This window comes from Centrocercus urophasianus, unplaced genomic scaffold (genome assembly GCF_019232065.1).
Source record: "Centrocercus urophasianus isolate 14NV4802_14NV808 unplaced genomic scaffold, USGS_Curo_1.0 seq_16, whole genome shotgun sequence".
NCBI classification, from domain to species: Eukaryota; Metazoa; Chordata; class Aves; order Galliformes; family Phasianidae; genus Centrocercus; species Centrocercus urophasianus.
The window spans coordinates 17,570,362-17,594,230 of NW_024884711.1; the positions used below are offsets into that span (position 1 = coordinate 17,570,362).

Consider the following 23,869-nt stretch of genomic DNA (forward strand, 5'->3'; position numbering starts at 1 on the left):
GGAACAATGTTCATTTTCTTTTTTTTTTTAAATCCCAAATCTTTAACCTGTTGATTCAAATGGTCAAAACACAAATCACCTTTGTATGGGTAGATGAGAAAGGAAATCTCAGATTCTTAACAGTTCGCTTGGTATGGCAAGGGTTTAGCCAGGGATTCCTAGCCAGGAATTTTGGTTTCTGAAGTGTAGGGGTTGAACTTGGGTCTGTGACTGTCCCAGGAGAGTGTAATATTTGCTATTTCAGTGACAGTGAGTGAAAGGGAATGCTTAGGATGGGCTCTTAACGTGGTTTCAAGTAGGAATAGTTACTGATTAGTGGAAGAGAATTTGAATCTCCTTTTCCCAAAATGTGGCAGGAAGTACAAAAGAAAATAGTGGTAACTCCAAAGTACAGCTCTTAGCTGGGGGGGAAATAGAACAGAGAGCCTCTTTGTAGGGCACTGTGGAGTGGGAGGGGAACCTGCAGATAGCGCAAGCATTGAGAATTTGGAATGGTATTTGTTTGTATAGACTTTACAGCTGGCCGCCTGCATTTAATTTGGATGCTTTTTATATTCAGTGTTAATTTGGCTCTGTATTAAAGGGAACTTCAGCACACTCGTGTTCTCTCACCCGGCGGCTGCTGGGTAACAACAGCTGCCAGTTCTGGCTGACAGGAGCGTGCCCCTGTGACTGGGGCAACTGCTGCAGCACAAGCCTCTCTGCTGCAGGTGTTGCTTCATTGACTCTGAAATAAGGGCAAGTTTAATTGGCTGTTACCCTGAATTTCCTGGGGCATTGCTGAATGTAATGGTGCAGCAGGTCTGGTGGAAGTGGGGCTGAGTCATGCAGACAAGCCCAGCAGTTGTTAGTGCTGTAGTGCTGACTAAGGCTGATGCTCCTGACTGCAGCTTCTCAGGCTGAAGTGTGATGGTGGATTTCTGTAGTGTGAGGATGTTCCTATTGGACAGGACCTCGCTGCACAGGGCCAAAATACACTCAAACAAGTGTTTGGATCAATCATTTTAGCATAGCCCTGGGTAATGCCAGCAGTTGCCCTATTTTCACTACGGGCCTTACTAACAGGTAGAAGTCCAGGAGGAATACACCTGACTCACTGGTGCTGCAGGCCTTGAGGCAGCGATTCACTGGAAATAACAGAGATGGTACTGGGGGCCCACAATTCAGCTGAATCAGTTTGGATTTTTTGAGTAAGTGTGAAACAGCAGCACTCCTGAACACCTAAAGCAGGGATGAAGGGTAGAACTGGAGCACAGATCTCTTTACTGCATTCTTATTTCTGCCATTCTTTAGTCAGAATCCCACTTAAAAATATCTAATACCTTCAGCTGCTTTGAGGTTTAAATGTAGAATAGCATCAAGGATGTGAGTGTATCTCTGTAACTGAGTGACAGCTATTCAGCTCTAGCTCAATCCTCTGACAAATGTAAGGTTTTTCATTTGCTGTTCAGTCTGCAAAGGAGATTCTCACCTGCCTTGCAGGCTGCCTTTGTAACTTGAAATGCCTTCAGTTGTGTGAGCTCTTGTTTTTGTGCTGCTAGTTCAGGAAACCTCACTACAGAAGCATTGTCACTGACCCTAATATGAACCTGGCTTCTTCCTGTGCCTTGGGGTGGGCAGAGTTCTGCAAGGAGGAAAGGCAGGAGGCTGCAGGCAGCAACATGGGCTGGAACGGGTGAGTTCAGAGGTCCAGGATGGGACCCACCATTGAGCCCTAGCAGTGCTCCTGAACCACTGCGCTTTGGTCTCTCAGTGATTACTCCACTGCTTGGCATCATCACCCCAAAGCAAAGGTGTGTAGAGATAAATAGCTTGGAGAAAGGACTGGGTGATGGTGTTGTGTAGCATCCACTGCTATCACCTGTCTTTTTTCCAGAGGTTGGCATAGGGGATGCAGGCAGCAGCATGCTCTCAGTGAGTGACAGTGTTTTTGTGCCTTCAGAGGAGCATTGGGTGAAGCTGCCGTGCTGCCTGCGAGCACAAAAGAGTTTTGACGCACTCTGGTAATGCTGAGATGAATAACTTCTTAAGTATGCCAACAAAATGAGTTACTAGGTAGATCCAAGGCAGTTGATGCCATAATTTAATTCTAGACAGAAAGACAGTGCCTCAGGTGGAAGGATATTCTATTTCAAGATATTAAACAGCTTTAATATATGTTGACATTCAGCGCCACACTCGTAATTCCTGTAATTACTCCCTCCTCCTCTATGAAAAGCTGGCATGGTACTGTTCAGCACTGAGGGACAGTTTTGTTTCATGCCTGAAAGAAAGAAGATGTTGCATAAAGCACACTATGTGCTGAGCTGTGGGGAAATAGGTGACTGGAGAACAAAACAGGAGCTGTAAGAGCGGCTCTGTCTGGTTCGTTTCCTCCGTATCTGTCTCTGCAGGCAGCTCTGAATGAATGAAGAAGCTGAGCAAAATGAGACGCAAAGAGGAGAACTCTGCTACCGTGAGCCCCAGCAGACTGCAGCACGGGCAGCCCCTTTCCGTTGTGCTTTGTGCTGTGTCTGTTTGCTGGGGGCATTCTGGGCACTGGGGAGTGCTGTGGGAACCAACAGGGAATCAGCGTGGGGTGGCTGCAGGCAGTGCCCTGGCTCTGTTCTGCTCTGTGTGTTTGAGCATTGATGGTTTTCTTGATGGAAGACAAATTCTATCAATAACTGTAGATCCTTTTCTCTTCTGGAAGTTGTTGAACAAAATATCCCTAGGAAAAAAAAAAAATAATAACAAAAAGAACAGAAGGGGAGGAGCAGGAAAGGAAGCCGAGATCAGCAAATGCAGGAAAATGTTTTCCAGGAGATTGTCATTGCCACCCAGTGGTCGCTCAGTCCAGCGATGCACGTCCAAAGGCTGAAGCGTGGCGCTCAGTACATCGCTCAGTGCTGCACCTGCTGTACTCAGGGGTACGGAGAGGTTGGGCACTTCATGTCCAAGTGTGCCCCATTTTGCAATGTGTGCCTCAGGGGACCTCAGGGCTTCAAAGGGTGGCCGGGTTGCAGCCGACCCTTACGCCATTGAGGAAAAACTCCATGAATCACAAGGTCAGGGGCTCATCTCCTGTCAGCTTTTAATTATCACAATGGATTAGATTTCTATGACCCTTCAGCTGTAACAGAAGCCTCCATGCTATCTGCTGTGCTGTGAGGACGTGCTTGCAGACAGCTTTCATTTACTTATTAATTACAGCTTTTCTTACTGGGCCTGCACTGTGAAGCAGGACAGCAGGGCTGGACACTTAGTTTATTAATGACTTTAAGCTAAAGTGGGGAGATTTAGGTGAGATGTTATATAGTACATGACTGAATTATCTCAAAAAAAACAACAACAAAAAACCCCAATAACTGCATGGAATTATATAAAATCATAGAATGGCCTGGGTTGAAAAGGACCACAATACTCATCTAGCTTAGTCCCCTTGCTGTGTGCAGGATCGTCAACCACCAGACCAGGCTGCCCAGAGCCACATGCAGCCTGGCCTTGAATGCCTCCGGGGATGGGGCATCCACAGCCTCCTTGGGCAACCAGTTCCAGTGTGTCACCACTGTCTGAGTGAAAAACTTTCTCCTAATACCTAACCTGAATCTCCCTGTCTTAGTTTATCATAGAATCATAGAATGGCGTGGGTTGAAAAGGATCATAATGATCCTCCTAGTTTCAACCCCCCTGCCACGGACAGGATTGCCTACTGCTAGACCAAAAAAAAAAACAAACCACAATTAAAACCATTCCCCCTTGTCCTATCATTATCTATCATTGTAAAAAGTCATTCCCTCTCTTGTTTATAAGCTCCCTTCAAATATTGGAGGATTACAGTGAGGTCTGCCCAGAGCCTTCTCTTCTCCAAGCTAAACAAAGGCCTGTTCCCTTAAGCACTCTTCACAGGAGGGGAGCTCCATCCCTCTGATCGTCTTGGTGGCCCTCCTAATACATGACAAAAGGGAAATGATGGTTAGCTACTTAAAATTGACAAATTTTAACTTTTTATAAGTTGATCCATTACATTTGTGGAATTATTCTTTTGCTGTCATACTGCTCAGTGTTAATGACAGCAATTACAGAGCTTAAGAGAAGGAAACTCATCTAAAACACATCGTGTCTACTGTATGCAGATGGCTGCTCTGCTGCCTGTCCTTTCCTGGTGCCCATCAATGTGAATAAGCGCGTGTAGACGTGTGGCCATGCAGCTCACTTTGGTTGGCTCCATTCTGGATGCCACACATAAATGTGGTATTTTGTGATGACAGGAAAGCTATTATTAGTCCAGTGTGTCAGACTGCATGCTGTAAGCAATGTGTTTGATGAGCTTCATTCCCTGCTGTCTTGAACAAAAACGGGTGAGTAGTGTTGAAGCATTCTGTTGAAAAGGCGAGAAGAGACCTGATAACATTTAGCTGTTAGAAGGTGGGGAAATGTCCCAGTGCGTTGAGCCAGAGGTGAAAATGCGTCACTGACACTTTTATCCTCTGTACCTGGGGGACAAGAAGACATCATTTCCACCTGATGCAGAGGACTCAAAAGCATAGGTGGAAAATAGTAGGATAATTAATGGTTTGCCCATTTTGCTATCACGTTCTCCTCACAATAAATTCAGTCAGAAAAGTTTGCTCCAGAAGGTCAGCACAGAAATAATCTGATTTTGGTAGATAGCAATCTCACTGTATGTGCTACCCTGTAATTAAATGCTTTTTTTTTTTTTTCTCTGAAATCAGTGCAATATCCTTCAGATGCAGTTTTGCTTTACTCTGTCACTAAGGAGAGGTGCAGGCATTTCCACATACCTGGAATGAAGGTGGACTTGGGTATGTGTGAAGCCAAGAGGTGAGATGTGAGCCCACTGGCAGTTGCTCAGGGTCCTCTGCTCTACCAGGCTGAGCTGAAAGGCACTTTTTGAAAGCATTTGCACTTCTGAACAGCGTGCCCAGAAGTGCTGGCTTAAAATCTAAGTGTTCATACATCGCACTGCCTGCACTCTCTATTTGTGGTGTAAAAAAAACACCCTCCTGCTTTTTCCATTTTACTCAGAGATCAAATGTGGTATTTTTGCAATGCTGTCACAGAGCCACATGGATACATGCTTCTCCTGAGAGCTACTCCTGGTTGGTGGCAGCAGCTCCCATGTAGCTGTTCCTGCACATGGAAACTGCAGTGACAGACAAGACAAGGCTGACTTTTGGGCCCAGTATTTTTATTTCTGTGCTGGCAGTGCAACTGCTCCCAGGAGCAGTTACAGGTAACTGGCTTACAGGAGCTGTCTTTGGAACTCTTTGTGCAATGCATGGAATAACCCAAGTGAGCAGGGCAAAACCAAAAGCAGGACGCAGCAGTACTGAAAGCTTACACACAGGTCAGAGTCTTCACGGCTTGCAGTCAAAGTTCATTTTTTCTTGTCTCAGGATGTCAGACAATGTGAGGCCTTTTAGCAGCATTTCTCAAAGTTTTTGCTTTCCTTTCGAGTCAACAGAAACTCAGCTGCCCGAAGGTGGGTGAGGCCAAACTGTAGCACAAACTTTCCTCTAGAGGAAGGGACCCAAGCCCACTAACCTGCTCCACTGTGCTGTGCAGTTTCAGTGCCAAGGCACTGATTTGGTAATTGTGGCTGCTTCTTACAACCTGGACAGGGAAAGCTGCCTCACTGCTCAGCAGCATTTTGTCTTCATGATTTATATGTTGCTTAACACAGCTGATCACGATGTTGCAGTGTGAGAACTGCTTGCTGTCAGTACAGGGCTCACCTGCTGCAGGAGCTTCTCCTCTACAGAAATGTCTGTGCTGTGAACTGCTTTACTACCGACTGGGGCTTCTGCAAGAAAAGAATGCATCAGAAACACAAGAATGTGTGTGTTCATTGTTATTCCATTGTTCCATTCAAAATATGTAAAAAGAAAAAAGCATCGTAACATTGCATTTAAGCCTGCTTGACTGCAGTAAGCTTGACCTACAAGCCCAAGGAATGCTACTGAGATTTCCCTGAAAAATGTTGAAGCCATTTATTTGTCTACTGAAAGGTTTGATTTTGAGATATGAGCATGCTTTCCATCAAAAAACATCCTGAAATTTATTTCAGTTAATGCCATTTATATTACTCACTCTTTCTGTTGAACTGGGTGTCCTGGATTTCAACATATGCTGGTGTGCTGTGTATTCCAGTCGTGACTGCAGCAGTGCTGAACGTGTTTGCTTAATGAAGAGCATTAGCAGAACTCAGATGTAATCCATCTAACTAGATGGTTCTCCAGGAGGTGACATTTCTGCACAGCTCATCAGTGACATCCCCTGTTCCTTCTCTTGGCCACCTTTTGCAAGCTTCCAAACATGTCTGTGAATATGACCAAATTCTGGCCTTCAAGACCAAAGATCTGTCCGCATCTCTGGCACTATGGATCTGGGATGCTGCAGGCCAGTATTCAAGAATCCTGCCAATCTTGTGTATATCTGTGATTTATAATGTAGAATACCACCTAGACTTTCATAATACGCTTAGTACCGAACAGTCTACAGAAGTGGAACTTACAAAGGAAACAAATGCTAAAAAAGCAGTGTGAACAAATCTAAGAATCTTCTATGTAAAGGGATATGTTTCTGGCTTGGAGCAACTGGGGAGAAGAAGAAATACCTAAATATAGGACCTCAGAAGGTGTAAAAGAAGAATTGGATGCTGAAGTATGTCAGGAACAAGATTTGTGATGAGTAAGAGCTTCAGCTGCTGGAAGCAGGGCCTGCTGGCAGGTAGCAGACTCCATGATCTTCTGAACAAGGAACAAATCCTTGCTGATCCTCTCCTACTTGTGACAGTAAGTATAAATACATGAAATCACTGAAAGAGGTAATGATGCTTGAGCACTCACTTAGGGGTTCCGGCAACCTGACAGCAGTAAGCTTTACTTCCAAGTGATGTGGAAGCAATTTTCATTCTAGTGAAAACTCCCATTTCAGGAAGTACACTGCTAAAATCACTAATGTTGATGATATGGGACTGTGTGTTATGCACGGCATATATACACTTGTTTGCTCTTACTTGATTTTGGTTTTGTTTATCCAAAAATAACGGTGTTTTATTGGCAAAGGATTCCTGGTTTTTTTGTCATAAGCACACAACAATGCAGTGTTTTTTTTCACACAGTATATAGCCACCCATGTGTTTCTGTGTCAAGAAATGCAGAAATAACTTTTGTTCTGCCTGCTTACAGCAATAGCTAGTTTGATGTCAGTCTGTATTATTTGCAGTTCCCTCTGTCACGGAGATGGGCCTGCTCAGCAGAACAAATATGAGCGTACATAAGAGTAACATTTGATCTTCTTGAGGTAGCACTATCTTAATTACTCTTAAATCATGAGCTTCTTAAATATTTTGTGTATTACAAATAAAAGGGAGAAACGATTACAAACAAGACAGAAGACACATTACCTAAGAGCAGTGTAAGAAAAGATCAGTGTGGAGGCAGAAGCTCCTGTGAAGCTTGCAGCAGAAAAGACCTGCCATGCCCAAACGTACAAGTTTATTTTCCCTTAACTGTCAGTGGTTTTAAGATTTTAAGATGTAACTAGTTACAGAGACAACAACAGCAAGGTAGAAGTCTCCCTTAACTCAGTGCATTGAACAGGTACAGCTACTACTGCCGTGGAGCTATCCTTTCATTTTTTCCCATATTCAGAGCATTTTTTTCATATACATTTTATGTCACATAACTGCTTTCTCAACGCTTATTTATTCGTATGTGATTTTTATGTTTACAGCTTACAAGCTATCTGCCACAAAAACTGCATTCTGTATTTAAGAATGCAGAACGGGTTTATTTATGGTTGTAATCCAAAGGGAATTTTATCAAGCAGCTTCTGGTTTTGTTATGGAGCAATAGGTAAACAAAGGGAAGATGGACTTACATTTATCTGGGGCAGATGGGTGCTGTCCTCCCCATGAACCCACAGCTTTTCTTTCCACCTGCAGAATGGATTTGTTCTTCTGTTGTACTGCACTTCTGCACTGAGAACGAAGAGACTCAGTTCTGCTTAAAGACTAAGAAAAAAGATTAACCACACAAGCTGAAGATTCTGCATATTGAAATACAGTAAATCTAAAAAATACTGGAAGACATAGGTGGTTTATTGGAGATAAGGTGTAATTCTGCACTGAAAATATGGCATTATGGTATTGTATTCTGCCCCAAATTATAGCATTAGGCCTGGGAGTATTAAACAATTTTTTGGAAACTTACAGACAGCAATTTATAATTAGGGATGAGTTAAAGAGGTCCAACAGAGAAACCTTGAATATAAAGTAATAGGTTTTGGGGTTACTGCCACACTGCACTTCAAATCCCCGCCAGGTATTTCTGACTCCTATTTTATCATCATTTGTTTGGAAATAAACCAGAAATTATAGTAACACACTCACAGGTTATGCAGTATTTCATTCTGTATGGTGAGAGTCCACTTACTAACATTCTAACTTACAATTTTCACCAGTCCTTTTCCTTGGAGTCATAAACTAATGACTAATTCACACCATCAGCATGTTGCCACTGCAAACTGGCAGTAAGAGGAAAAAAGGGGAAAAATGCAGTGTGTAAAGAGCTTGTTCACTCTACATCTACAGAGGTTTTAATGTGCAACACCAAATGTTCTGCGGTATATCTTACACAAGTCTTAGAAATGGGAGGCTTTGTAATGGTGTGCCTCCAGCCCTTTCTAGAAAGGGAAAGAACAATCTATATGCTGAGGCTGATTAAGGAAAAAAAAAAAAAAAAAAAAGCAGAGCCATTTTATGCTCTAAAAAGCTATTATAACTAATAATGACTTCATAAGAGCATACAAAGTGGAATACATGTATTTAATCAAATAAAATTAGTGATTGTATTTAGCTATTAAACGTAGTTCCTTAATGAAGCATAGCATTCAGTGGCGAGTCACATAAACCTCACGAATGCTACTGACCGTGGGTTCAGTAGATACAGTGGACTTGGTGACTCATAGGAAGCCTCACATTTTGCTCATAATTTAAGATGATGGGAGAGGAGGACCAATTTTTTAGCATCTTCATCCTTCACCTACATTTTAAGTACACATTTCCTAGTACTGAGATTGGAATGGCTTTGCAGGCTTACATAGAAAGGCTCCCTCCTTGGAGAGAGTACAGTCTAACTTAATGACAAATATATACAAAAAACACAGAGTACTTGTTTTAGTAAAAACACACTATTTTCAATGCAGACCTTTGGCCACCTGATCTGACCTCCACCTAACTTCCTGAGGACAATATTCTTCTCAGCACCTATGCTCTGTCTCTCTGTTACCTGTCTATTTCACCAGTGTGAGCTCCTCAGCAATTTTGACTGCATCATTTCCAGTGTTTGCAACAGCTTGACCTACCATCATTTATGCAAGAAAATGTGCTTGAGCACTGGACTAAATCACAGAAATCTGGATTTTGTTCTTGCATCTGCAGGTCACCTAGACAGACACCTTCCAAGGCTACCTCCCTACGCCTTAGTTCCTTCACCTGTAAAGTGGGGATAATGATATTCACTCACTTTTAAAAACCATTTTAAGATATACATGATTAATTGCTTAGCAGTGCGGATCCTCCCTGGGGAATATCACGCAGCTGCTAATAAACTGACTCATCCACTTTCATATGATTGTTTTTATCTAAACATTCACTATTTCTTTTCTGTGACATAGCAAAACACTCATTTTGTCAAACAGCAATTGTAAAGAAGCTTTTACCCAGTGCAAGAGTAATTAGAATTGTGGAGAAGTGATGAGACTGCCATCAGCTCTGAGCCTGAGGAACTATCTTGTATTTTAATTTCAGGAAATCAAAGCAGAAAAAGTTTCCAGTTCAAGTCTGCCCTCCACTGGTATTAAGGAAACATTGCTAATAATATTTGAATTAATATTTATGTAACGAAGAAGGGGAACTAAATTCATAGAGGCTGACAGTTTATTAATTGAAACCTTTAGACAACTTCTATTTTTTTCATTTTTTATAATAGATAAATACTTTGTAAATACCTTTTTTTTTTTAAAGGCTCACTGCCTGATTCCTGTTCTTCAGGCTTTTAAAAGCCCACCAGCATTTCATTCAGATCAGACAGTTGCCAAAACTAACATACACATGAGAAGTACTTTTCTGCACGTGGTTTTTGAGAGATTTAACAGAAAAACTACAGAAAAATATTATGCTATGATACAATTAACAGTTCTAATATACTGTGCTATATATGTCAGTTCAGTAATAACGTCATAAAAGAGACCAGTAGAGACCAGTGTCAGTCCAGTCTAGCATTCTCTCACTAGAAGCAAGTTTTCCTCCTGATAGGTGAAAGACCAACTTCTATTACTGTTTATTTTAGAGAGAACTTTCCATCACAAATCCCACATGCAATTAACACATCTCTTAATTCAGGAGGACTCGTTTTCTACATTTAAAGCAGGAAGGTAATTGGAAAATAATACTTACACACATTCACACAGTACGATTTCAATCCCAAGGTGGCATTCGTGTCTGGAATATAAAATTTGTACTGCTATGAACTGGGAGACAAGGCACCTCTGGTTCATTTTTCTTGTCATCTTCATGCTTCATTATGCTGAACCGCATTTAATCTCCTGTGACTGCTACTTAAGGCTAAGATGAAGGAGTAAAATGCAATTTTGCTGGATATATAGTTAATGCAAACTTGAATAAATGTAAGAAAAAAAGTGTTACAGAATGATAATTTTATTTTGGGCCTTTAAATGCTTGAAAATAAGGGTCAAATTTGTAGTCTGTGCCAAGTACGGACAACAGACTTTATAATGCAGAACATAAGGAATTTTCAAAAGTTGCTTGAATATCCTATGCACCTGATAAAATTATTGCAGAAATGATTCAAAATAATAACTTCAGGAGTACGTATATTGTTTCATATGAAGCAATGATAAGGAACATAGCAAATCTCTTGTAACCTCTTTTCTTTTTCTTTGGGCAGGATGCTAGGCCAAAGTCTTCTCAACTCTCATTGATTAGTGCCATATGCACTGCTGCTACAAATCACCCTCCTTGAAAAAATAACCCCAGTATCCAGAACGTCTCAATTTTGCCCTTGTAGATCAACTATAGGAGCTTTTTAGTAATCCCAAGTGAAAAGCAACAGCAATGCCACACTGAAACACCGGTGAGTATTTTCCCATATGGTGACAGTGCTCTATGCACTACTGGAAAGAGTCCAAAGGAACACTGCAGGTAAGTGTCTCAGGCTGTCAGTATGTCAATGCTGAGAGCAGATACTCTAAAAAAAGGTTGTATATGAATTTTAATTACAATTCTTATTTTTCAAATGCTCCACATCCATGTTCTCATTTTCATATCCATTTTTGTGTAAACTATGATAAAGACCTTACATTCTCTGTTTTAAGGTTGCCTAACCTTAATTCAATGTACTAAGGTTGGAATTGGTATAAACAAAGACAGTAAGAGCAAAGACTGTTGTAGAAATATCATCATTCTTTTCCTCATTTGTTCCCATCATAGTAAGAATCTGCCTAAAACAGGCAGACCTTTTAAATCCTATAAAATCTTTTCAGATTTTATCTCTGGATGAGATTGGTTGACAATTAGAAAGTATGCATTCAAATGTTTTTTGAGGAAAACCTTTCTAAAGCCATTGACAGTTGCTCTCCTCAGATGCTTTAAAACAAAACAAAAACCCAAAAGTTAATTTAAAAACAAAGAATGAGAGAATACGGATATTGGTTTTGGCCTCAGAAAATCCTTTAATCCATCAGACTTCTGCATATCACTGTAAGTATGCAAGTAATCAGATGATTGTTTTCATCCCTGGCCAAATACTGCAATCACAGCAATGTGCATATAAGAACTGTGATGTTTTTAGAGTAACCACTTACAGAAAGGTAGCAGTATCTTTAATGCAACATTTTCATTCTTAAATGAAAATGAGGAGAATGGGACAGTCAGGTTCCGAATGAAAATAAAGTTGAGTAGCAGATAATATTCAATTTTTAAGCACAACAATACTTTTTTTTCAGAGACCTCTGAAAGCATTTGATGAGGTTTTGTTGAATGTTGTTTCATCTCAGACTGCTGTTTCTCCTTCACTGGCTTCAGGAGCTGAAATGGAAAATAATATTATTATTGTGTTTGCTCTCAATTCCATATTAAATCTCAATCCTCTTGTTCCCAAGTCTGCATGTACAGCCAGGATTGCCCCAGCCCAGGTACAGAATGCAGCACTTGCTCTTGTTAAACTTCATGAGGTTGATTATTGTCAGCCCCTTAATTTGTTGAGATCTCTGTGCAAGGCAGCTATCCAATACCCTACAGTGGCCAGAGTACAGCCAATGGAGTATCACACAGAAAATCATATGAAAGAGACAGTAATCCAGACAGAAAAAAAATTTATATGCATCTCTGCTCTGTATTTCAAATATGTTTTGAAAATATGCTAAATTAAGAAACCCGAACATATTTAAGCCCAAGTATTATTGCTTTTACAACTATCAAGAGAAAATGAGATGTCACAGAATTCTGGCATTTCCCAAGCAGCACAATTGCATAGCCTTAGTTTTTTTTGGCTGCAGCAGTGCTTTCCATTTCTATTTATCTCTGCAAAATGTAGTCTCTGCAAACTGAAAATCTGCGTTTCCTAGACCAACGGTACTGCAGAATAGCTGGGATGTATTAAATGAACATTAAAATGGAATGGAAGAAAAGGACCATCCTTACAAGGGCACAAAAGACAGCTTAATTATCATAATAAAGTAAAACATGATGTCCAGTCATAACACACTGCAGATGCAAGAAATGAGAGCTATCAAGGAAAGTTTCTGTTCTCTGAAAATAATTCCTTGACTCAATATGTGAAGGATGGAAGAAGGAGCACAGATGGCACATTTTTAGGAATACCCTTTCTCAAGAACATCCATACTGATGTAACTAGAAACAGTTAAACAGGTTTATACCTGAAAAAGACAGAGCTGTTAAATCATTTGGATCAGTTATTTAGTACACTTGGCCTTATGAATCCTACTTGCACTACAATTACCTAAAATTGAAGAAAACATCTCCTTAGAGGCAAGAAGTGGAAAGATCTAAATTTGTTAGTGCTATGCAATGGGTATGGCAGTCACAAAGGAACTGACACACGGCATGGTACAGCAGGATTCACGATCTTTAAAGAGTATTTTATAAAAGCTGTTCTTGGGAGGGAAGATGCCACTTCTAAGTTGAACATGAGCAGTCATTACTGACTTCAAATTTCCAGCTTTAATAAAAGATAATTAAAAAAAAAAAAAGTAACAATAGGCATAAAGTACTCAATTTAAGGAATGGAAATACAGCAACACGCTGATGCAGAACTACCGTGCTAGATGTGACAAAGCAGGAATGTGTGACCACTTTGCTAAGTACAAAATAACCTTTAATACTAGCTGGTAAAAACAACTGACAGAGCATTTCAGAAGCAGTTCCGCCTTCTATGGTGTCTGTGTTATTAGCTGCCTAAGATTGCCACAGAAAAATCTTCATTAATATGTTCCACAAATTCTGGATTTGTTACTGAAAGCGCCTCATTAATCTGCTAACAATAACAAAATGTGTTTGCTTAACAACTGGATAAAGCTCTGACTGGAACATTATATTGAGAAAATTTGTCTTTTTGAAGTGCAGTGAAGTATGAATTACCAGTATTTTTCTACCTACACCAGCAGCCCACCTGCTGCAGAAAGAATTGGTTGTTGGCAATCCTCATCAAGCATAACTAACAGAGTCAATCGACACAACAAGTTCTATGGCTGGCATTATTTAGAGAATGTTTTGTTGGTTCCTAGTGTCTGAGAACATATGAAGGCATACTCTTCTTTGGAGAACATGTAGACTCACAGTCCCCTTCATACTGATGTTCACCTACTGAACCATGACAATGCTGCCTAACCCCAACAGGGATAAGCTGTTCAGCTGACAATGAAGCCACTCATGGACTCCAAGCCTCAGCTTTACCTGTTAGACATCATTACATATGTTACCATGTGATACTGACTTTTCCTCTCCTGTTCAATGCATAGGTGAGTACATGTGCTCTGGATTTCATGAACAAAGGCTGTTTGTGCATTCTATACCCTGACATACAGCAGGTTTGTCATCCCATCACCAAGACACTTCTGTGTCCCCCACACTTTGATTACTGGTAGAGAGTGGCAAGGCAGCTGAGGATCACTCATGTGGCTTGTAGATTGTCACCTGTCCATATCTAAGAAGCAAGGAGCAAGCTATGAACTTGTATCTTCATCATCTCTTACAGGCAGCATATGCATCTGTGTACTGGAAGAATAAATATAGAAAAAGCTATGTAAGTGATATTTATTATGATCCTGGATTTGAATTATTTTTTAATCGAAAAGTACTGCCCTTTTGTTAATGCGACAAGTGAGCTGCTGAACTGCAAGCCATCTGTTGCCTTAAGCAAACCAACACGTAACATATGCAGAACTTTATAACTGCATCTGGCTGGTAAACTGCGATTATAAACAAATCAGGTTGGGGATTAGGCAAAAATATTTTCATAAGGAATGGGGATGCCCTGAAATGGGCTGCCCAGGGAGGTGGGGGAGCCAGCAGCCCTGGAGGTGTTCAGGAAGCGCGTGGATGTAGCACTGAAGGACACGGGCAGTGGGGATGGGTTGGCGGTTGGACTAGAGGATCTCGGTGGTCTTTTCCAGCGCTAATGATTCTATAAGGAACTACGTGGATGTCTGCAGTGCCACAAGCTGTGATTTATCCGCTAGGATATTCTCCCCTCTCCCCCCCCCCCGGTTTCCATACACAACTGGATCCCCTCCCAGCTTTGGGAGCAGCCCTGGCACAGCCCGCCGCTCCCGACCGCGCTGCTCCCCAGGCGGCACCGAACAGCCGCAGAGCCGCGTCCGCCGCGGCAGCCAAAGGCAGCGGGCCACGTGAGACACGGCGCACGCTGGGACAGCGCAACGCGAATGCCGTTTTCGGCGTCACCCGGAAGCGCTGCTCTCGGCGCTCCATCTCTACCCTTCACTTACCCGCAGCCTCGGCAGAGAGCGGCGCGCAGAGGCACGTCGGGGCGCAAGAACGGCCCGCGGACAAACGAGGGCGGCCTCCGCCCCAAACGAACCCCTGCTCACCGCCCCCGGAAGGGCCCCCGGAGCGCCGCCCACCGCAGCCGAGTAACGTCCGCGGGCGGGCCGCTCCTCTCTCTCCCCGCCGCCGGCATGCCGAAGCTCAGCAAGGAGGCCAAGCAGCGGCTGCAGCAGCTCTTCAAGGGCGGTCAGTTCGCCATCCGCTGGGGCTTCATCCCGGTCGTGCTCTACCTAGGTCAGTGACGGCAGGCGCCGGCGTGCAGCGGCCCGCATTGCACGGCTGGGGGCCGGCCCCGGTCCCGGGGCGGGGAACGAGGTCGGGGAACGAGGTCGGGGCGGCCGGGGGCGAGCGGGCGTGGGGAGGGCGGGGGTGCGGGGGGACGCGGGGGGGCCGGGGGGGTGGTTGGTGCAGGGGGCAGGCGGGCTGATGGATAGCCGGCGGGCTTTAACTGGTACAGAAGGTCGCTTTGAACTCTGCCGCGTTAGGCAACGTTAGGATATTGCGTTCCCATCCTTAGTATATTGATTATTTTAAAATTGATGGGTTTGGGGGCGGGGATTCCCGCAGCGTTTCGCTACCTGCTTCGATCCGGCGGGGCTTTGCGAGGGCTCCGCCTTTAGGGAGAGATCACAGGATGGCCAGGGTTGGAACGAGCATCCTGAATCACGAATCTCCAACCCCCCTACCACAGGCAGGGCTACCAACCTCCCCATTTAATAGTAGACCAGGCTGCCCAGGGCCCCATCCAACCTGGCCTTGAACACCTGCAGGGATGGACAGGGCATCCACAACCTCTCTGGGCAGCCTGAGCTGCTCTGTGGCACCATGCGCACTTATGTAACGCGAGTGTTACGTCCTGCTGGTGCACTGTGTGGGCAGTTGTACCTCTGCCTGGATGCCTGCGTACTTCTGTAACTGTAAGGAACTGGGTTGTAGGAGCTTTGTTTTGTGCCTCCGACAGATAAATGTACTGCTCCCCCAGCAGCCCGCATTGCCGCCTGAGCAGTTTTCGTGCTGTGATTAATGAAGGGACACCAATACAGGTGCCACCCTTGCCTGACCCCTGGAAGTGGCACAGACTCGGAAGTCTGTAGTACTGAATCCTCTATTACAGTTACAGCGGCTCTGCAGTGCTTGGTGCTGCTGATCCCAGTTTGTATCGGCCCATATGTATGAAATGCACTGTAACCAATGGAATGTTTCAGTGAAAGACCTAGGTTGGGGTGGGATATTCAGGACACATGCGAGGAAGTGTGCTCTGTGCAATTGCAGCTCGTTGGTAGGTGTTTTTATGCTTGCTTTGAAGTGACTGCTCCTGTGTGAAGTAGGTAAATTAGGCCAGTACAGTTCTGTGAAACTGGATTGCTTATGTAATATTTCTGGCCCTTATTCCCTAGTACTGTTTCCTAAATCTGTGTCACACACACACGTAGTATGACTGCTAACACAACTTCATGTATTTCAAAGCAATTTTATTGGTAAGTGTGGCCACAAAAGGCAACAGACCAAAATATTTAATAGTCTAAGTCTGACAAGGTTATCTTCAAAAAGGTAACCTAGTGCCCACCACATTAATGGAAGCTTTTCCATTAACCTTCATGGCCTGTGTTTTAGGTGGGCTGTCGTTATAATCTGTAAGGGAGAGGAATAATATATTTTCCGTATAGCATCCATTTCTATCAAGCATTTGTGGGAAAGCATGTTGAACAGCGTACGTCATGTATAATTGTGCTTCAAGACTTAATTTACAGTCCAGCAAGAAAGCTGTTTGATAAACTGAACCTTGAATTGCTTATCTAGCATTCGTTTGCCTTAGTGAATCAGTAGTTAAAGTCGTTAGCTGGAGATGAACTCTTTGTAATTAACTTGCCCTGCAAGGCAGTTAGAACAAAACGTTCTAAGTTTAATCAATTGAACATTTAGAATTCTTTCACCCTGAATTAAATAAACAGTTACTGAAATAGAAATGTAAGTTCATTACAGAATGCTGCTTGTTAAGGCTCACAGTGGTTGCTTATACCAGGTATAGGTGTCACTGCTGGTGCTGACTCATTCAGTTGCATTCTCAGCAACATTTAAAATCTCATTGGTAGTTATGTATATGTGCATGCATGTGTGTGTGCCGGGATCTTCAGGGTAAATAATTTCCATCATCTCTCACAGCTTCAAATTCAATTGTTCCTGAATTTTAAATCAGATAGAGATACAGGTAAGAGTTTAAAAAAAAAAAAATTAAAAAAAAAAAAAAAGAAAAATGGTACACTTGTATTTATTTTGCCTGTTTTCTAACCCTGGTTAATGTTACTTTTCTGTTGAGGTGAGTCTACAACTTCGTGAATCACAGTTCCCCCCCTCCTTTTGCATCTCAGTTTAATGAACTGGAATAATCTGATACTGTGTTAGCTGTGTAGAAGTCTACACATACACGTGTGTGTTTATCTAATGTTTATTTCTGTTCAGGTTTTAGGAGGGGTGCAGATCCAGGAATGCCCGAGCCAACCATCTGGAGGTATGTGTTGTGTCCAAATGTACATGCAAAAGCAGAGCTCTCATGGTCACAGTTTTAGGTGTTACCTCTGGTTGTTCACACTAAACAGCAAGAGGTGTTTTATCCACTGTTTTAGTTGGTTTTGGGTGATAGTATAGCTGGTCAGGTTATTTTTTCTTTTAAAATCAAAACTAGAAAAAACAGCGAAACACAAGTTCTTGTAAGAGCCTCAGTGTTTTGTTCTGAATCCTGTGCATTTTTTTTTAATATATGGGACTTCCTGTGCCTTTTTGAGTGGAAGCTGCCCTTGTAATCTGTTTTAGAGGTGTTCTATGCAAGTTTCTTTTTGCACCTAGAAATAATTACTTATACTTCTAACAGGGATTTATAACCAGAATCCATTCTCCTTCCCTCTTTGTAAATATGGTTGTAAAGCTGCTTAAAAACGGCATTAAATACAGAGATACATCCTTCAGTATTTGTCGTTGCAGTGGATCAAAATGCATTTGCTCATATTGCCTCTTTGTTATGGGACAACTTGGCACCACTGCAATGTCCTGGCATTAGTAATACTTAAATTCTTGTGGGGTTTGAGTTCTATTGAAGCGTAACCATGGGTCAGACTTTTAAAATTAAGATTTTGAAGGGAATGTGGCTCTTTTAATGATCTTGAAATTTGACAACAGCACAGAGCCAGGTACTGCTAAGACAAATAATTGATGGTCTGCATTGTTTGCAAAATTATATATTCATTATTTTTGCCTCACACCATATAAAGGAGCTACTTCTAACAGTAGAAACAATGAGAAAAATGTCAAGGTCATGTTACAGTTTCAGTAAAATCTTTTGTCTTATGGTGTCATTTGCTCAAGTTGTTTGTTTGCTGGCAGTGTTCCTGTGTTCAGTTTCACTAGCAGCTTGAGATTTTTTTCTTGTATTGAACGTGTCTGCAGAGCATAAAGTATGCATTTGATACCAGAGTATGTGTACAGGTAACAGAAATGCATTTAGGTCTAGTCTGAGGCTTACAAGTTCTCCTTTTTCTGGGTAGGTAGCTTTGTTGCAATGTATTCTGGCTGGTTTTTGTGGGTTTTTTTTTTGGTAGCATTTATGCTGTATTTTTATAGGGCTGTTTGTTCTGACTTGCTTTTTAGAGAAACTTATTTAAAAACAAGAACGTACTGCAAATCTGACTTTCATTTCCTCCCCCCTCCCCTTTCAGTCTGCTTTGGGGATGAAAGATGTGGCTGTCCTGCTCTAGAACCAGCCGATGGACAGAGAAAGTGTTTGAAGATTCATACGTTCCAGAGGATGAGGCGAATGCTTTCACCAGCTTACTCTCTCAGCTTGCTAATGACATAGGTTGTACATACAACACAATGGAGTTTATATGGATGTAACTTATTTGGATTATGGTAAAATTAAATCTAGTTTGAAATGGATATGTGTTGTTTTGAAGTCTTTATTACATAAAGTGACAGTTCCTTTAACCATAAATGTATTTAACCATTTAAATATGGATGTAACTATATATAATCATAAATATAAGTAACCATTGATTTTGGTAAATTTGGCAACGTTCAACCCTCTTGGATCTACATAGCAAGTATGAATTTCAGGTAGAGATTTTTCTTCATAATAACCAGAATCATAGAGTGCTTTGGGTTAGAAGGGACCTTGAAGATCATCTAGTTATAAACCCCCTGCTACAGGCAGGGACACCTCCCTCTAGACCAGGTTGCTCACAGCCCCATCTGGCCTGACCCTGAATGCCTCCAGGAAAGAGGTATTCACAGCCCGACTGGGCAGCCTGTTTCAGTGTCTCACCACCCTCACAGTGAAGAATTTCTCCCTGAAATCTAGTCTAAATCTACCCTCTCCCAGTTTAAAACCATTGCCCCTTGTCCTTTTTCCACAGTTCGGGAGTGATGGTAGGAGTATGTGACAAAATCACTGTATTTAAGAAGATAAAATCTTGTTTGCTCCCAGTTAACGCTGAAAAAAGATATTCTTGATCAGCTTAACCCGGATTTTCTGACTGTACATTCAGTGGTGAGTAGGAGATGCCTCAGTCTCTCATCTGCTGTTGGAAGTCGTGGTAAAATGCTTATGAGAAATGGAGAAAAAATGAGAAATGAGCCAAGAGAAGAAATAAATTAAAAGACAAGGATTAAAAAAAAAAGTGGGAGGTGGGAAGCTAAGGTAACATAAAGCAGCATGTTCCTTGAAGTCCAATTGGTCACAATAATTAAATGTCACAGAATGGTGGAATAGCAGATGATGACCGATTGCGGATGGGCAAAGAGCAAGTTCTGAATGCAGAATACTGTTGTGATCCTGTTTCCTGTTGATATTGCAGCTTTTCTAATGGTAACTTGAGAATAATTTAACTGCAATTTAACTGTCTTTCATTATGGAAGCGTTGAAATTCAGAGCCCTTTTTCTTGACTGATCCTGTTACAATGAGGATGAAATAATCTGAGAGTGGCTTTGATCATGGTCAGGAACGATTTCCTTTCACTGAATCTGTTGGCGTGACCTTAGATACTCAATATTAAGAGAGAAGCTGTCCAGTGCAAAATAACGTGGATTTCTTAAAATCGACTTTGGCATTCCACAAGGCTGCTCAAAATGCAACTGTGTATGTACCAAAACACCTGCAGAAGTATTTCTCATGTTCTATCCAGTGTCAGACATTTGCGGATGTGGTTTGTGGGTCTTAACCACCACATGGTTGCTCTGTGCTTGCCAAGAATTGTAGTATTTGGCAATAGGCAGAGAATTGGGAACTGTTCTTGTCTCTTTTAAGAAAAGTATGTACGTAAGCATGGATATATTAAGCACAGACTGGATTCACTGCTGTAAATTTCCCGTCTAAGTAGTTGCAGTTCAGCTTACTTTAAGATCTGGAATTATTGGATCAATATTACAATACTTACGTTCAGAATTTCACTTTAAGCACACCGGATGGCAAACTTTTGGTCGTTCTCTATTGCTAATTGGCTGCAGTTATTGTTCTTTTTAAAAATCAGATACGGTTCTGGAAAGTCATTAACATGGAACCTTTCACTGTTCAAATTCCTGCTTCCCTCTATTGATCAGTAAATCTCTGTCAAGTGAATCAGTGGCTTCTGTAGCCAAGCAGATTCTTTTCAGTAATGAGGCTTATGGTGTGCTCCTTTGAGACCACTGTGAACTCAGATTTGAAATGAAGTCAGTGATGGTAGTTTACAGAGAAGCATACTCCGAATTCCACAGCTGAACTCAAGTTTATGCTTGGGAACGTTTTTGCCTGGGCCACTCGTAGGAAGATCAAAAGTTGCTGTAGCTCACTATTCTGCTTGCCAAATATGAATACGGGGATATTAATATTAGAAGAATGAGCTGTACTTCATCTCCTCACATATGAAGAAGATAACATTGCTCCATGCCAGAAGGGGCTGGCCACAGGGGCTGTGGCCTCTTCCTGCAAGAGTGACACGAGGTAATGGTGTCACCTCAGATTGGTGTCTGAGGAGAGCAGCTATGAAGAAGCCAGGGACGAAGAACTGGGCTGTTTCTCCTCTGGTAGCCAGGCTGCATGTGAAGCACTAGTGGAGTATTGGGAAGGCATGGTGGGCAGGGAGTGCTGTAATGTCCTGCCTTCTGAGTATTTCGTTCTCTGTCATACTAACAGAGTGAACGGGGATCGAGACATTAGGCTAAAGAAAAACAAGAAAAAAAGCTTAGGTTCTGGGAGAAAAAAAGAAGACGAGGATTGATCAGAAGAGGATAAAAGACAAGATTTTTGGAAGTGGAAAATAGATGAGATGAGAGAAAAAGACAAATATGCACATCAGACAGGGAGCAGCAGAGTCCTGGTGGTGCTTGATGTGTTGTGCTTGGGGAGTTTGTGAGTTTGGGGGCTGTTTTGGTCTTGGTGTATGGTAATTTTGGTCTCCTAATTAATCATCAGTAAAACTTAAAGTTTTTATCATACGGTTTTCAAACATGTAAACACTGCAAACCAAAGCAACTTTCATAATTTTGTAACAACAGGCCCACGTGTTGGCTGTGTCTAAAACCATTGCTTCTTGTCTGTGCAGCAAGATGGCTCTAGATGACAGTGCTTTCCATGGCTTAGCTGCATCGTGTTAATGAAACAGGGATCTAACACATTTTTAACAGGAAAATTTGCCAAAGCAATCTGGGTATTTTTGGAAACACCTCATTATGGAGTTGGAATTTAAGCTATGATGATACCAGTGATGACTTTTGGAAATAAAAGCTCATTACATCTGTTCTCACCACAGAAGTAAAAACCACATCCTGGTTTAATGTCATATGACTAATTTAGTTTTTAAAACAGACTATTTAATTGCAATTTCTAAATAGTTTTCCATGATGGTATGTGATGCAGTAACTGTTTGTGGCTTACATGCATTGTTTCTTGATTATGTTTATATTAATTCAGGATTAGGGAATGGGTAAGGCAGAGGAGATGCAAATCTGCTAAGTGGAAAAGGGGATTTACTCCTATTTTCTTGCAATTAAGAAATCAAGTTTCTGTCAAAAATTAGAAAAAGTAAGTGCAAAGCGGTGAGCAGTTACTGACCTGGGAAATTAGGTAAACATGGATTTGCAACTACATCGTTATGTGATTTCTCTGGATCCACTTTATTCTCGTGGAAACTTCCCAAATGGTGCAATTCAAGGTGCAGCAACTGGAAAACAGGTCTTTCTCAGCAAGACTGGAAGATCGTCTGTACGTCTGCCTTCATCCTAAACGATCTCCCTTCTCACAAATTCTGTTTTCTCTTATAGCCCAGTGCCAGGCCACTGAGCCATGTGAGCAGGAGGGATAAGTGTAAGGAGAGGCAAGGACAGTTGCTGTGCACCAGTGGTGTTGTAGCAGGCAGTTCATCCAAGCTGAGGAATGGACTTGGAACTTTCCATAGGTGATGGTGCTTTTGTGTGTGTGTGCAGCAGCAGGGATTCTCTGAGGTAATAAAACTGTTAATATAATTTGTGTGCATCATTTTGGCCCTATTTCTATGATGCTGAGTTTAGAATTATATCTATTGATATTTGTCTACTGTGTTATTTGAGAGCCCCCAAAGTCTGCCTTGAAAGTATTCCAAGGTTTGGGTAAACGCGTTGAAATTGCAGAAATTTGTTTGTATGGTGAAGAAGGGAGGAAATGGTATTTTGGTGTTGGAGTCTACAGAGATCATATTTTCTGTGTGAGAGTGTTCGTTTCATTTTTCCTCTTACCAGGAAGAAGAAAACAATTTCAGATCTCTCAGTGAAATTCTGTTTAATAATTCAACTTGAAAAACAGAAGTTTAAAGAAAGTTTCCTATCAAATACCCAAGGTTTGTAATAGTATATATATTCAGCAGCAGTTCTGGAACTTTAGGTTTTGACTTGATAGGTACTGTTGTATATTCACCTTTCTGCCATTTCATCATGTGAACTGAATGCTGAAAAATTATTAGTTGCAGGTAATAGTGCAAAAGTCAGGGGAAGTTTCACAAGTTTGCTGAGCTCATCTGATGGCTCATTACTCATCAGATCCGTTGGTACTGTAGCTTCTCCACTTCTGTAGCACCAGCTCTGTCTTGCTAACCTCACAGCCATCAGCCTTCATTAATGTCAGCAAAGGTACGAGAAATGGAGACAGACTTTTTCAAGAATCTGTTGTACTTTCTGCTTAAGAGGAGGCTTAAATTGGACGTTAGGAAGAATCTTTTCATGAAGAGGTTAATCAGGCATTGGAACAGGCTGAGCAGGGAAATGGTGGTGTCCCTATCCCTGGAGGTATTTAAGAGAAGTGTGGACGTAGCACTGAAGGACATGGTTAGCAGTGGGACTCGGTAGCTCAGGTTCATGGCTGGACTTAAGGGTTTTTTCCAACCTATGTGATTCCATGATTCTATGGAGGGGTCTGTGGAGGAGCTGCAGATAAACTGTGGCAACTCAGCAACTGCATCAGCAGCATCAGTGATCCTCTTCCCTCCAGGAAAAACTTGAGGTTGACCTTCCTGTCCAGTAAGCAGCGATCTTTGCTGTCTCTTCCATCCCAAAATGTAACATTTACACCTTTACTGGAATGCTGGACAGTTTAGGCAGCCACCAGCTGAAGGGTGCCTTTGGGGAATGTGGGTTTAATTTAAGCTATGTTGTGTGAAATTTCACTGCTCTGCAGTTCAGGTGCCTCCTGCAATTCAAGGAGTTCAATCCAAAGAGTGAGTTTGTTTAGCTGAAGTGTACACAGTAACTAAGAATGA

The 23,869-nt window shown here is 42.0% G+C and overlaps 1 protein-coding gene, 1 long non-coding RNA gene and 1 other non-coding gene across 12 annotated transcripts; 1 reads left to right on the forward strand and 2 right to left on the reverse strand.

The window, feature by feature from the left end:
• Positions 1-2,109: 2,109 nt before the first annotated feature.
• On the reverse strand, positions 2,110-15,388 carry LOC122159291. Of its 10 annotated transcripts, XR_006168434.1 has the most exons (7): positions 15,055-15,179; positions 14,243-14,323; positions 12,038-12,115; positions 10,466-10,510; positions 7,888-8,020; positions 5,739-5,806; positions 2,110-2,710 (listed from the first exon to the last, which is right to left on the reverse strand). It is a non-coding gene; the product is annotated as an uncharacterized LOC122159291 (long non-coding RNA). The 10 variants fall into 10 exon arrangements; XR_006168436.1 differs by lacking the exon at positions 5,739-5,806 and having other exon boundaries at positions 6,094-8,020; positions 15,055-15,387; XR_006168429.1 differs by having other exon boundaries at positions 5,739-8,020; positions 15,055-15,387.
• On the reverse strand, positions 11,744-11,831 carry LOC122159794. Its single transcript, XR_006168633.1, has one exon. It is a non-coding gene; the product is annotated as a small nucleolar RNA SNORD93 (small nucleolar RNA).
• On the forward strand, positions 15,174-19,042 carry TOMM7 (translocase of outer mitochondrial membrane 7). Its single transcript, XM_042816739.1, has 3 exons — positions 15,174-15,346; positions 17,573-17,621; positions 18,823-19,042. The coding sequence occupies exons 1-3, from the start codon at positions 15,244-15,246 to the stop codon at positions 18,836-18,838; spliced, it is 168 nt and encodes a 55-aa protein (XP_042672673.1). The 5' UTR covers positions 15,174-15,243; the 3' UTR covers positions 18,839-19,042.
• The last annotated feature ends 4,827 nt before the right edge of the window (positions 19,043-23,869 follow it).

Coding starts and splice junctions, on each gene's coding strand:
- TOMM7 (XM_042816739.1), top strand. CDS start 15,244: ATGCCGAAGCTCAGCAAGGAGGCCAAGCAGCGGCTGCAGCAGCTCTTC. Junction 15,347..17,572: donor CCCGGTCGTGCTCTACCTAG/GTCAGTGACGGC, acceptor ATTTCTGTTCAG/GTTTTAGGAGGGGTGCAGAT.